This window comes from Taudactylus pleione, unplaced genomic scaffold, assembly GCF_031769625.1.
Source record: "Taudactylus pleione unplaced genomic scaffold, aTauple2 ptg000073l, whole genome shotgun sequence".
NCBI lineage: Eukaryota > Metazoa > Chordata > Amphibia > Anura > Myobatrachidae > Taudactylus > Taudactylus pleione.
Window position 1 is genome coordinate 3,989,428 of NW_028284475.1, and position 13,607 is coordinate 4,003,034.

Below are 13,607 nucleotides of genomic sequence, written 5' to 3' on the forward strand. Positions count from 1 at the left end.
GCTAGGTGCTGAGATATACGCTAAAATGAATAGGTCTACTCTGGCGCACGCGCAGTTAGCTGCAAATCGCATTCGGTCTAATCAGGACTGTACAACTGCCCGGCTACTTCTGCCAATGAGCTGGAGCAGAGATCAGCACTTAGGCCACAGGAAATGTAAAGATGGGAGATGGAGGTTACAGGTTGTGGATAATCATGATGTGGTTTGTAAGGGTGAGGACAGGGCAACCTCTGTCGCTGGATCAGGGCCTGTGGAAATGTGATGGCTTTCTCGTATATGTCTGATAATACCGCCTGTTTATGTCACTGTGCAGGACGCTGGCATCGGTGAAAATCGCCAAAGTAAAATATGTGATCTGGTCTTCTGACATGTCCCACGTGGCTCTCTTGGCTAAACATGGCAAGTATCATCCACCATTCCCTATGTGTAACATGTATCCTGCCCGCTGCGCCAAATGGTTCAATGGGTGCCGGAGGCGGTTCTGTCCTGTGTGTGAGGCTATGGCTGTGCCTGAGCTGTTATTTGTAGACCTGGCCGCCATTTGATCTATTAATAATGTTCTCAAACGCTTCTTTTCCCCAACCCGCAGCCATCATGATCTGCAACAGGAAGCTGGAGTCTCTCTGTAACATCCATGAGAACATCCGTGTGAAGAGTGGGGCGTGGGACGAGAGTGGCGTGTTCATCTACACTACCAGCAACCACATCAAATACGCGTTGACCACCGGGTACGGCTGAGACCGTATTTCACGTGTATTAGTTAGGTTCTAAAAGCATCGTAAACATTGATTTTATTTGTACATGATTGTAAAATGAAATCCGATAGCTAAAACATATTTATTTATCGCTAGATGTCCATCGGTCAGAAATCGTCGTTCCCAACCGGGTTAATTAGTCGCCTCTCGTTACGATGTAATTGTAATCTGTGTTGCGTGTCATTTCAGTGATCACGGTATCATCCGGACGCTTGATCTGCCCATTTATATCACACGTGTGAAGGGTAATAATGTATATTGCCTGGACCGGGAGTGTCGCCCTCGGGTGCTTACTATCGACCCAACAGAATTCAAATTTAAGCTGGCTCTGATTAACAGGAAGTATGACGAGGTAAGTGCTATGCGTTGGGTGGAGAGCTCTCATTGGACGGGGGACATACCGCTACACCTCCCCATAGTATAGTGGAAATTCCACCACATCTACTAAAGTGGTTCCTTCTCCTGCCCAATATGGTGTATTCAACCCATATGTTGTCCCAGCCATACTGCAACAGTCATGATCAAAATCCTGACACGACTTCTATTTGGTCTTTATATTATGTCCCTAGGGGAGAGCTGTCCCTGCAGACCTCTCCGGTCCCACTTTCTGTCTAAACCCGGTTAGTTACCTGTATAATTCATGTAATAGATCATCGCACTTTATTTCCACCTGTCCTCAGGTTCTGCACATGGTGAGAAACGCCAAGCTGGTGGGCCAGTCTATCATCGCTTACTTACAGAAGAAAGGTTACCCGGAGGTGGCACTACACTTTGTCAAAGACGAGAAGACCCGGTTCAGCCTGGCTCTAGAGTGCGGTAACATCGAGGTGAGATGCACCAAGCCCAACGGTGTCGCCACTTCTGTGTCTTATTGGTTTTGTAGTTCTCAACAGATGTATATTACGAGCCCACTGATTGTCCAACCTTTGTGTCTAACCAGATCGCTCTTGAAGCTGCTAAGGCCCTGGACGATAAGAACTGCTGGGAGAAGCTGGGTGAGGTGGCTCTGCTGCAGGGCAACCACCAGATAGTGGAGATGTGCTACCAGCGCACCAAGAACTTTGACAAGCTGGCCTTCCTCTACCTCATCACCGGCAACCTGGAGAAGCTGCGCAAGATGATGAAGATCGGTAAGCTGGCGGTGACCTGCCTTCCTGGCGAATGTTGTCGTATGTAAGCGTCAGATTACCTATTCTCTGTCAACCGTCGGTTGACACAGATCAAGGGTCATCTCTATGCCTAAGAGGCAAATCTAAGAAACTACTCTCTATTATTCTTATAACCCATATGCTGTCCCAGCATCAAGAAAAGGGATTTAATGGAAGTACAGCCGTCCCCTTTGTCCTCTACTGTTGGGTCAGACTGTGTGATATTGTATCATTGTCTCTGTAATGTAGTTTACATCATGTAGGTCTAAATGTGGTCTCTCCCTTTTTGTCCCGTGGCTCAGCCGAAATCCGTAAAGACATGAGCGGCCAGTACCAGAACGCCCTGTTTCTGGGGGATGTGGACGAGAGAGTGAAGATTCTCAAGAACTGCGGACAGAGTAAGTACGGTCACACTTTTATCGCGCTCGCCTCCTTCATTCACGGTCTTCCTGGCTGACATAACCTGGTCTCATCCCCTTCCTTAGAATCTCTGGCTTATCTCACCGCTGCCACCCATGGCATCAGCGACGAGGAAGAAAGTCTGCGAGAGACCTTTGACCTAGAAAAAGAAATTGTAAGCTCATGTTGTGCGCGTTTCGCCGCTCAGAATAACACTGCTTAATATCCCCATCATTCTGTATGATCAGATGACCCTTAATGAGTGTCCACTCTGCTGGAGGCAGAACAGATACCTGCTGTCCCTGTCACCCCATTGGTACACCTGAGCAGATAGTTACCAGCACTCTCCGTGTGTAATATAACTTCTTAGATAATAGAGACTCATATATGCATGGCTAGATTTTAGCTGCTTGTGTTTTGAGACTGGGTACCCCGGTACCAGATATAGCACAATTTGGAATGAGTATGTAGGAAGAGCGAGAGCTGGAGTGGGGTTGGGGGGTGCTCACCTTGAACCGAACACAAATCCTATAAATCTTTGTTCAGATTCCTGAAGTGGACCCAGACGCAAAGCTTCTGCTCCCCCCTCCACCGGTAATGCCACTGGACACCAACTGGCCTCTGCTAACCATGTCCAAAGGCTTCTTTGAAGGAACCATATCAAGTAAAAGTAAGTATTCATGTAGAACAGCTGTAGGTATAGTAATCCAGGTGGCAGTAGATCAGATCTTAGGCACTATCTGGGCTCTTTAAGGGTCCAAGGAAGATTCACAGTTTTGCTGATAAAACTGCAGAGCATTGGCCTCTCGAAGCTGGCTGAGGGTCACTGGAAAATGTTCTCCAGTAGTCTTCAGCAGCTTCCATCTGTTCTGAGCTTCTGTAAAACACATAAGGTATCTGTTTTGATGGATATTTTTAGAGCGCATGAGATTTCTAGATCTAGTCCATGTTGTATTGTCCGTTTAACTTGTCGTAATGGCATTTTATATCCTATACATCTTTCTCCGCACCATAAAGGCAAAGGAGCGATGGCGGCAGATATCGATGTTGACACGGTGGGAGGAGAAGGCTGGGGAGAGGATGCTGAGCTTCAGCTGGATGAAGGTGAGGAGCACTCCTTATATTTGAAGTTCCACCTGATGGTCAGTAAGAATGTGAACTTTGCAGGCTTCTCGTCTCATTCTAGATGGCTTTGTGGATGCCGGTGAAACGTTTGGAGATGAGACTCCTGGCAAAGGACAAGAAGAAGGAGGGGGATGGGACGTGGAAGAAGATTTGGATCTTCCACCGGAGCTGGTGAGTAGACCTAGTTTCCTCTGTTGGTGAGACTGTGTCTACAGGTTCTTCACCTGTCCTTCTAAACATGTGTTGTGTTTATCAGGATGTTCCCTCTGGTCCTTCTGGGACGGGAGAAGATGGATTCTTTGTACCACCCACCAAGGGCAGCAGTCCGGCACAGGTAATAATCTTGACGTGGTACAATTACCACCATTTTATCTGGACACGTTAGAGTTACTAGAGAACAGTTCTTTCTTTTGTAACAAATTTGTCGTTGTGACCCTATATGACTTTCTATAGAAAGTAGACCTGAAGTAGTATGGCCGGCTTGGCATACAAGGCTGATTCTCTTCAGTAGTATGTTTTGTGGTTCGCGGTTATCTTCATTACGGTTTCTCTGCTGTAGGCTTGGTGCAACAACTCTCAGCTCCCTGTTGACCACATCCTGGCCGGCTCGTTTGAAACTGCAATGCGGGTAAGTTGACCATGAGTCTTTTATAGCATGTGAGCACGGAGCCTTCCCCCCCCTACACCCGTTGTATGTTCTATCCAAGCTTGCTTGCTGCATGCAGACCACGTGGCACTGCATATAAGGTTCGGCGGTACATGCAAATGTTACAGTATCAGCCGGGTGTATATGGGCACAACAATTGTCTTGTGTCCAAGTCTCCTGACTGTTCACTCTGGACACTTGTGTGCCGCCGGTGCATAGTGGTTAGTGGCTGATTAATCTACGTTTACCGAGCAGCGAATGGAGCTTGGACCAATCATATTTTGGGAGCAGATCTAACACTTTTTGTATATGAGTTTTTTTTTTTTTTAATTTGCTGGACTTCTAGGACTTGGAGCTAATGTCGTTTCTCCACAGCTTCTCCATGACCAGGTCGGCGTGGTGAACTTCGCAGCATATAAGCAGCATTTCCTTCACACGTTCTCCCGGGGACGCGGCACTTACCAGGCTCTCCCAGGGCTCCCCGCCATGTACAGTTATCCCCAACGCAACTGGTAAGACCTTCCTTCTGAAGTCCATTCTCTAACGCTGTTCCTGCCCATTGGAATATAGTAGTTCTGGCTGTGTGAAGCCACTGGACTCAGGGCTCGATTCAGACCCGCTTGCGAGTGCACAGCGCTCGCAAGTGGGTCGATGATCCCACACTGCGCATGCGCACACCGGAGCCGGCTCTGGCGTGTGCATGCGCGATACCCGGCCAGCGACTGGTGCTCCGACGCTACGGGTCTCGCACCAAACGCGGCTGTCGATTGTGATTGACAGCTCGCCCCGTTTTGGAGGTGGGGGGGGCGGTGGCTGGCCAAACGGAGGCATTCCCGAAGGAACGCCTGCCGTTTGGGGGCAGCCTCAGTAGTGAACTTCTGGCTCTATTAGAGCCGGAAGCTCACTGGGGCTTGCGATGGACGAGACCCTAAGACAAGGGTCTCGTCGCAAGCCCGATGGTCGCGACTATCACCTGGCCGGTCGCTCACCCACAGCTTAGCGAGCGGCCAGGAGGCCGACACAAAAAAATAATAATGCCGCCCTGATTCAGAGCGAGCGCTCTGAAAGAGCATCCGGCTCTGAATCAGGGCCTCAGTCGGATTATGCCTCTTGACGGTGGTGTTCTAGCTATGAGGAGGTATCACAGTGTAACTCCCCGGTTCTCTATGCCTTTACAGGAAGGATGCAGGGTTAAAGAACGGACTTCCCGCTGTAGGCCTGAAGCTCAGCGACCTGATCCAGCGCTTGCAGGTTTGCTACCAGCTGACCACATCCGGCAAATTTGAGGAGGCTGTGGAGAAGTTCCGCCTGATCCTCCTCAGCATTCCTCTTCTGGTGGTGGACAACAAGCAGGAGATCTCAGAGGTGAGGCCCCCACCAGGAGCTCCGCTTCTTGCATGTGTGTGACCCAGTAACGTAAGGTCCAGGCTTGTGGTGTTAGAAATACTTTAATCTGAAGTGGACTTCCCTTTCAGGCCCAGCAGCTGATCACAATTTGCAGGGAGTATATTGTGGGGTTGTCCATGGAAATAGAACGAAAGAAACTTCCGAAAGACACCCTGGAGCAACAGAAGCGCATTTGTGAGGTAAGTAAGATGGAGGAGAACACGGGAGGGACAGGAAGAGGAAATGCATGTGTTGAGGTAACAGGTATCGGAGACACCATAATTGTCTGTGAGGGATGTATAACTGGGCAGGAGAAGCATCTGTGGAAATCTGAATGAGGCCGGTCACAGGATAGACTGTGCATTAGATGTTCCTGTCAGGTAATATGAATTGGGCGGCTACGAGACAAGTCGTACGGATAACAGCAGTCCGTCCACAGTGATGCATACAGGCGTGCATCCACATTTATTTCCCAGCACGCAATGCAGGAGCAGTTACCATTACTCCCCAATGTGTGTCTGGCATGTCATCCTTTCTAAAGAACCAATAGACCCTGTAAAACAACACATACATAATTACCCACCTACAGCCTTGTCACCCTAGCGAGAGACAGTTCTCTTATTGCTGTAGGGTAACGGTACAGTCACAGAAAGACTCCTTGTTGAAGCCGTGCACCATGGGACAATAGCGGCAGGGGTAGGTTTATGGTTTATAATGTGGTTGAGCGTTTGTATGCCCCAGGTGTTACTAGCCTATCATGTCAATGCCTATAATGGTACCCTGGAGCTGTTTATCAGCCTGACGTCCCACCAGGACGTCTCCGTTGTGTTCTCCCTGTAATAACGCCTGATGTCCTCTGCAGATGGCCGCTTACTTCACACACGCCAACCTGCAGCCGGTGCACATGATCCTGGTGCTCCGAACAGCCCTCAACCTCTTCTTCAAACTCAAAAACTTCAAAACCGCTGCCACGTTTGCCAGGCGGCTGCTGGAGTTGGGACCAAAGCCGGAGGTGGCACAGCAGGTGAGTGCGTCGCTGGGTTTGGCGCGTTTAGGGTACGCTCCCAAAGGGTGTGGTTCTTTCTACTGACCGCTCTTTATTTCCTCAAAACAGACCCGCAAAATCCTGTCCGCCTGTGAGAAAAACCTGACGGACACCTACCAGCTCAACTACGACATGCACAACCCCTTCGACATTTGTGCCGCGTCATACCGGCCCATATACCGGGGGAAGCCGGTGGAAAAATGCCCGCTCAGCGGCGCCTGCTACAGCCCGGAGTTCAAAGGACAGATCTGCAGGGCCACCACGGTAGGTTGAGTTGGCGGTCGCCAGCGATAGTGCATCAGGATCTCCAGCAGAAAGGTTCCTCTGAAATAAAACTGTTGGTAAAAACGCAAGTTCCCATTGTAGCTTTCTATAGGTTCCTGCAGAAGCAGTCCTGCTGGGACTTGTGGTTCTCCAACAGCTAGTGATCCCTGGATTCCCCAAAGCTTGCTTTAACCCACTGCAAATAATTAAATCTTTCTGGCGAGCTATGTTAAGCTGGTATATGCTCGGGAAGCCGGCGGATGCAATGCAGACCGCCGGCTTCCCAACTGCTTAATCCCGGCGAAGGTTAAATGACAGGTGTCTAAATCTAGACGCCTGTCATTTTACCGACGCCGCGAGACCGGCGCGCCCAGCATCCCGATCGTAGGGATGCCGTGCGCGGACAGCCGCTTTAGGTTTTAGGCTCCCTTGGGGGGACTTAGGGTTAGATACCCCCCGGGAGGTTAGGGTCAGGCTAGGGGAAGGGGGGGTTAGGGTTAGGCACCCCCGGGGGGAGCTGATGGTTAGGAACCCCCTGGGGGCCTTAGGTTTAGAAGGGGGGATTAGGGTTAGGCACAGGGCGGGGAGGTTAGGGTTAGGCACCCTAAAGGAGGTTTAGGGGGTAGAATTAGTGTTAGTTTATACTTACCCTTAGGACGATCGGGATTCCCACTGTCGGGCCGTCCATGCGGCCGGCGCTAAATCATACCGAATGTGTTAAGCTATCGTCTTGTTCTCTATAGATGATTTTTGTACAGTCTCCATAAACAGGGACAAGTTTCATGATGTACAGACACAAAACGTCTCAATATCTTGTTCTCCTCTTTCCTAGGTGACGGAAATCGGGAAAGATGTGATCGGCCTGAGGATCAGCCCCCTCCAGTTTCGTTAGGAAAATCCTTACCCCTCCTCTCGTCTGGGTTTTTTGCCCCCCCCCCATTTCTATGTAGTGCACGCTGCACGTGCTTGTAACATTGATCACACCACATGAACAGAGTGACACGTCTGCAGCCCATGTTACTAATGTGTAGTTCATCACGGCAAGATACTCGTATGTGAAATAAAATTTACCAAACTGAAATTGTGTTGCGATGAATAGATACGGGCGGGGGGGTTTCTATACAGGTTCTCTTTATACTCACTAAACTGGTTTGAGACAGCAATTGTGCAAATTAAACTAAATATAAATCCAATATACCAGCCGTTTACTATACAAGGGCTATTTATTAGTAATTACACATATGTCCAGATTCCCAGCTCCGTGTGTGGAAACATTTGGGATAAAAGGCTGTGGCTGGGGTGCGCGTAAAAGAACTATATAGCCAGGCCATTGTGCTGAAGGAAACCATCAGAACGAGGACTATGTAATGTGCGGCAGTGGACTTCGGGGTCTCCAGTAATTGCATAAATTTGTACCTGAAGATAAATGTTCGTTTCCGTGATTGTTTTCCATGGTCACGACTGTTTATGAGATGGTCAGGGATCATGTATGTATGTTTATAATCTTATCCTGTGTAGCAGAGCTCCTCTCAGTGGCTGTAGGAGGAGCAGCTCGGGATCAGGTCTCTGTGTATAGTCTTCCCCTCATTATCCTGTGTAGCAGAGCTCCTCTCAGTGGCTGTAGGAGGAGCAGCTCAGGGATCAGGTCTCTGTGTATAGTCTTCCCCTCATTATCCTGTGTAGCAGAGCTCCTCTCAGTGGCTGTAGCAGGAGCAGCTCAGGGATCAGGTCCCTGTGTATAGTCTTCCCCCTCATTATCCTGTGTAACAGAGCTCCTCTCAGTGGCTGTAGCAGGAGCAGCTCAGGGATCAGGTCTCTGTGTATAGTCTTCCCCTCATTGTCCTGTGTAGCAGAGCTCCTCTCAGTGGCTGTAGGAGGAGCAGCTCAGGGATCAGGTCTCTGTGTATAGTCTTCCTCTCATTATCCTGTGTAGCAGAGCTCCTCTCAGTGGCTGTAGGAGGAGCAGCTCAGGGATCAGGTCTCTGTGTATAGTCTTCCTCTCATTATCCTGTGTAGCAGAGCTCCTCTCAGTGGCTGTAGCAGGAGCAGCTCAGGGATCAGGTCTCTGTGTATAGTCTTCCTCTCATTATCCTGTGTAGCAGAGCTCCTCTCAGTGGCTGTAGGAGGAGCAGCTCAGGGATCAGGTCCCTGTGTATAGTCTTCCCCTCATTATCCTGTGTAGCAGAGCTCCTCTCAGTGGCTGTAGGAGGAGCAGCTCATGGATCAGGTCTCTGTGTATAGTCTTCCCCTCATTATCCTGTGTAGCAGAGCTCCTCTCAGTGGCTGTAGGAGGAGCAGCTCAGGGATCAGGTCTCTGTGTATAGTCTTCCCCTCATTATCCTGTGTAGCAGAGCTCCTCTCAGTGGCTGTAGGAGGTGCAGCTCAGGTGTCAGGTGTCTTCCCCTCATTATCCTGTGTAGCAGAGCTCCTCTCAGTGGCTGTAGCAGGAGCAGCTCAGGGATCAGGTCTCTGTGTATAGTCTTCCTCTCATTATCCTGTGTAGCAGAGCTCCTCTCAGTGGCTGTAGCAGGAGCAGCTCAGGGATCAGGTCTCTGTGTATAGTCTTCCCCTCATTATCCTGTGTAGCAGAGCTCCTCTCAGTGGCTGTAGGAGGAGCAGCTCAGGGATCAGGTCTCTGTGTATAGTCTTCCCCTCATTATCCTGTGTAGCAGAGCTCCTCTCAGTGGCTGTAGGAGGTGCAGCTCAGGTGTCAGGTGTCTTCCCCTCATTATCCTGTGTAGCAGAGCTCCTCTCAGTGGCTGTAGCAGGAGCAGCTCAGGGATCAGGTCTCTGTGTATAGTCTTCCTCTCATTATCCTGTGTAGCAGAGCTCCTCTCAGTGGCTGTAGCAGGAGCAGCTCGGATCAGGTCTCTGTGTATAGTCTTCCCCTCATTATCCTGTGTAGCAGAGCTCTCAGTGGCTGTAGCAGGAGCAGCTCGGGATCAGGTCTCTGTGTATAGTCTTCCCCTCATTATCCTGTGTAGCAGAGCTCCTCTCAGTGGCTGTAGCAGGAGCATCTCAGGGATCAGGTCTGTGTGTATAGTCTTCCCCTCATTATCCTGTGTAGCAGAGCTCCTCTCAGTGGCTGTAGGAGGAGCAGCTCAGGGATCAGGTCTCTGTGTATAGTCTTCCTCTCATTATCCTGTGTAGCAGAGCTCCTCTCAGTGGCTGTAGCAGGAGCAGCTCAGGGATCAGGTCTGTGTGTATAGTCTTCCCCTCATTATCCTGTGTAGCAGAGCTCCTCTCAGTGGCTGTAGCAGGAGCAGCTCAGGGATCAGGTCTGTGTGTATAGTCTTCCCCTCATTATCCTGTGTAGCAGAGCTCCTCTCAGTGGCTGTAGGAGGAGCAGCTCAGGGATCAGGTCTCTGTGTATAGTCTTCCCCTCATTATCCTGTGTAGCAGAGCTCCTCTCAGTGGCTGTAGGAGGAGCAGCTCAGGGATCAGGTCTCTGTGTATAGTCTTCCCCTCATTATCCTGTGTAGCAGAGCTCCTCTCAGTGGCTGTAGGAGGAGCAGCTCAGGTGTCAGGTGTCTTCCCCTCATTATCCTGTGTAGCAGAGCTCCTCTCAGTGGCTGTAGGAGGAGCAGCTCAGGGATCAGGTCTCTGTGTATAGTCTTCCCCTCATTATCCTGTGTAGCAGAGCTCCTCTCAGTGGCTGTAGGAGGAGCAGCTCAGGGATCACGTCATACTCCTCCTTTATCACCTTGTGTAGCAGAGCTCCTCTCTGTGGCTATGGGAGCAGCTCAGAGCTCATGTCATGGTTGTGTATAGATTCCCTTAATTAGATGTAGGAGACCTGATGTGGAGTGAGGGTGGAAGTGTGGTTCCATGCCCTGACAGTGACGTTATTTTGTCTAAACTTTAGTATCTGGCCACCAAAAGTAGAAATTTGTTTGCTAGCCACAGGTTACTATTCCCACTCTGTCCACGTGGATAGTAACTACTGACGTTGGTGGTACATTTACTGAAGGGCTATCCGCAACCGAGCTCTGCTATATACGGTAACAAGGAGGGGTAAGACATGATTGCGGAGGTGCTCCCAGAGCCACTGAGAGGAGCTCTGCTACACAATGTAACAAGGGGTCATGACATGGTCCCTGAGTGTCGTGTCACCTACAGCCACTGAGAGGAGCTCTGCTACGCCGTGGAATAAGGGGTCATGACGTGGTCTCTGAGGGTCGCCTACAGCCACTGAAAGGAGCACTGCGAAACAAGGTAACAAGGAGAGATAAAACATGATGGTTGCGGATAGATCCTTCAGCAGATGTACCCTAACGTCAGTAGCAGAGCTCCTCTCAGTGGCTCTGGGAGCACCTTCACAATCATGTCTTACTCCTCCTTGTTATCTTATGTAGCAGAGCTCCTCTCAGTGACTGGGAGCACCTCCAGGATCATGTCATACCCCTCCTTTGTTACATTGTGTAGCAGAGCTCCTCTCAGTGATTGGGAGCACCTCACGGATAATGCCATACACCTCTCAGTGGCTCTGGGAGCACCTCAGGGATCATGTCATACCCAGCTGTATTGCAATATGGGTGGATGTTTAAGAAAACCTTTAATACAAAAATGCTAATTATAGAAGAGGGTGCTGGTGGGGGGGGGGGTAATGCGTATAAATGCCCTAGGTTTATACACGTCCCCTTGGATAGCACTGTGTTCTTTTATACCAAGGGTCTTTAACATGCAGCCCCCCCCCCCCCCCTTCCCTGCTGCTATGGAACTACACATCCCAGCACCCAGCATGCCCCACCACAGATTTGCTATTAGGGCATGCTAAAAATGTCAGGGCATGCTGGGATGTGTAGTTCCTCAGCAACTGCAGTGCCACATACCCCTGTTCTGTGCTTTGTTCCACCAGTGCCAAGCAGGGGACCTTTTCCTCTGCACCGTACAATGTGCTGTTACTGTAAGTGATGTCATTTCATATATTCCTGTCTATATGTCTTATGCCATTATGAAAGTTCCTGATTATCCCAGACCATGATGGTAGGTACTTTTTATACTAGCTGGGGAACCGAATCCATCCACATATACGCTCCCAACCATTATCATACTCATTATTTCAGCACTCTGACTGGCACTCTCCCCCTCATAGACAGGGCCACGCTATTATAGGGTACCCTGTAGTAGGTAAGTTAGATAGGTCTGGGTCAGGTTCTCTCCATACGCTGCATCTAGGAACACAAAAGCAAAACTGGCCGCAATCATTCCAGAAGAAGGGAAAGGTCCCAACTGCTGCTCCAGCTCTCGTCATTGTACTCTGAGGCCAAGGTCTGTTCCTAGATGGAAGGTAATTCCCCCATGCCAGGTTCATAATGACCCAGGCGGCTGTATTCCAGCCTTTAACATCACCAGATGGACATTTAGTCTAGATCAGTGGTTCTCAAACTCTGTCCTCAGGACCCCACACAGGTCACATTTTCCAGGCCACCCAGCAGGTGCACAGGTGTAGTCATTACTCACTGACACATTTTAAAAGATCCGCAGGTGGAGCTAATATCTCACTTGTGATTCTGTGAAGAGACCTGGAAAACATGCACTGTTTGGGGTCCTGAGGACTGAGTTTGAGAACCTGTGGTCTAGATCATGTGATTAATGGCAAGAAAGCTCCAGCCCTCCCATGTGGAGATAGTCTGGCTTTGTGGGTGCCCCCATTTCCCTGATTATGGATATTGAGTCCCTGGTAGCACACACAAGACTCTCCCAAAATATTGAGTCTTGTATTTTCTTTACAGTGGGGGTACAAGTGCCAGCGGATCCTTACTGACCGGGCATGCTGGTACTTGTGATTCTCCAAATTCTGGGATGCCAGGGCAGGCTTTCTGGGACCTGTAGTTTGACTGTAAAGAACAATGTTAATTCTATCTTTTACACCATTACCCTCGCACCCACTGCCTCCGGGGGTGCGGGGAAGAGCCCTGGGAGCAGATGCTCGGGCGGGGGGGACCCCATTTTATTTTTGATGTCCCAACTGCCTGAGGATTTCCAGTCCTGGGCTGATCAGATTAGGGCTGGTTTATATTATAGCAGGAGGACCCCACACTGTGTGTCTCCCTGTTATAGTGTAAGTCCCCCGGCTGGTTCAGCCCAGTGCTGGTTACTTTATTGTACAACACAAAAGCCTGCACAGATCATACTGATCTAGGCAGTGCTGCGGGACAAACACACTGCTCACAGGCAGTGGCGTCCCTACCCGGTGCGGGTATCTTAGCAGTGTGCACGGCACTGCCGCAACGTGGGAAATAGGAGGCGTGGCCTCATGTGTGGGTGGGGCCACACGCCCGAACCCCGGTTTTAGTCTCTCCGGGGGTGTGGACTGCCCACGGGGACCAGTGTACATGTAGTGCCGGCTCGCTTACTGTGACAGGAGCAGAGTGCTGTACGTAATTCTACATTGCAGCACCCAGCACCTGCCACTGAGGGGGAGTCTGCACTCCTTGGCAGGTGACACGCGGGTGTGACTTGCACCCCCCTTGTGACGCCAGTGCTCACAGGCAGGTCTATTAATTTGGTGCAATGTGCTGCGATTTTGATCGTGTTTGACAACACAATTCTCAGTAGATCTGTGATTTATATTCTTGTCAATGTTAACCATGCAATGTTTGGGCTGATAGTGTATTGGAGTACGGTCATGTTTCACCTGCGGTTTGATGTTGATTTGGGCTTTAGCAAGACGAAGCAATAGCTATTATCTTGGCACTTGGTAGGCGATTATGAATTATTATATGTATATATACATTTTGTTGATATGGGTACTCTATATTATATTATGATATGATATACAAGCATCGCAGCTAGACCATTGGTCAGTTGTTATCCTGACACTATAACTACCATAT

The 13,607-nt window shown here is 49.8% G+C and overlaps 1 protein-coding gene across 2 annotated transcripts in view; it reads left to right on the forward strand.

Annotated features, from left to right (window-relative positions):
• The window catches only part of COPA (coat protein complex I subunit alpha), a 25,422-nt gene extending 17,573 nt beyond the window's left edge, over window positions 1-7,849 (forward strand). For both annotated transcript variants that reach the window (XM_088467586.1, XM_088467587.1), the window contains 18 exons: window positions 314-399; window positions 590-728; window positions 945-1,107; window positions 1,436-1,582; window positions 1,696-1,885; window positions 2,206-2,301; window positions 2,389-2,477; window positions 2,849-2,972; window positions 3,320-3,406; window positions 3,489-3,598; window positions 3,684-3,761; window positions 3,987-4,055; window positions 4,449-4,585; window positions 5,252-5,438; window positions 5,549-5,659; window positions 6,322-6,483; window positions 6,574-6,768; window positions 7,601-7,849. In XM_088467586.1, the coding sequence (XP_088323712.1) occupies window positions 314-399; window positions 590-728; window positions 945-1,107; window positions 1,436-1,582; window positions 1,696-1,885; window positions 2,206-2,301; window positions 2,389-2,477; window positions 2,849-2,972; window positions 3,320-3,406; window positions 3,489-3,598; window positions 3,684-3,761; window positions 3,987-4,055; window positions 4,449-4,585; window positions 5,252-5,438; window positions 5,549-5,659; window positions 6,322-6,483; window positions 6,574-6,768; window positions 7,601-7,660 (2,230 nt within the window). In that variant the 3' untranslated portion in view covers window positions 7,661-7,849. The remainder of the gene's footprint in view (window positions 1-313; window positions 400-589; window positions 729-944; window positions 1,108-1,435; window positions 1,583-1,695; window positions 1,886-2,205; window positions 2,302-2,388; window positions 2,478-2,848; window positions 2,973-3,319; window positions 3,407-3,488; window positions 3,599-3,683; window positions 3,762-3,986; window positions 4,056-4,448; window positions 4,586-5,251; window positions 5,439-5,548; window positions 5,660-6,321; window positions 6,484-6,573; window positions 6,769-7,600) is intronic.
• The last annotated feature ends 5,758 nt before the right edge of the window (window positions 7,850-13,607 follow it).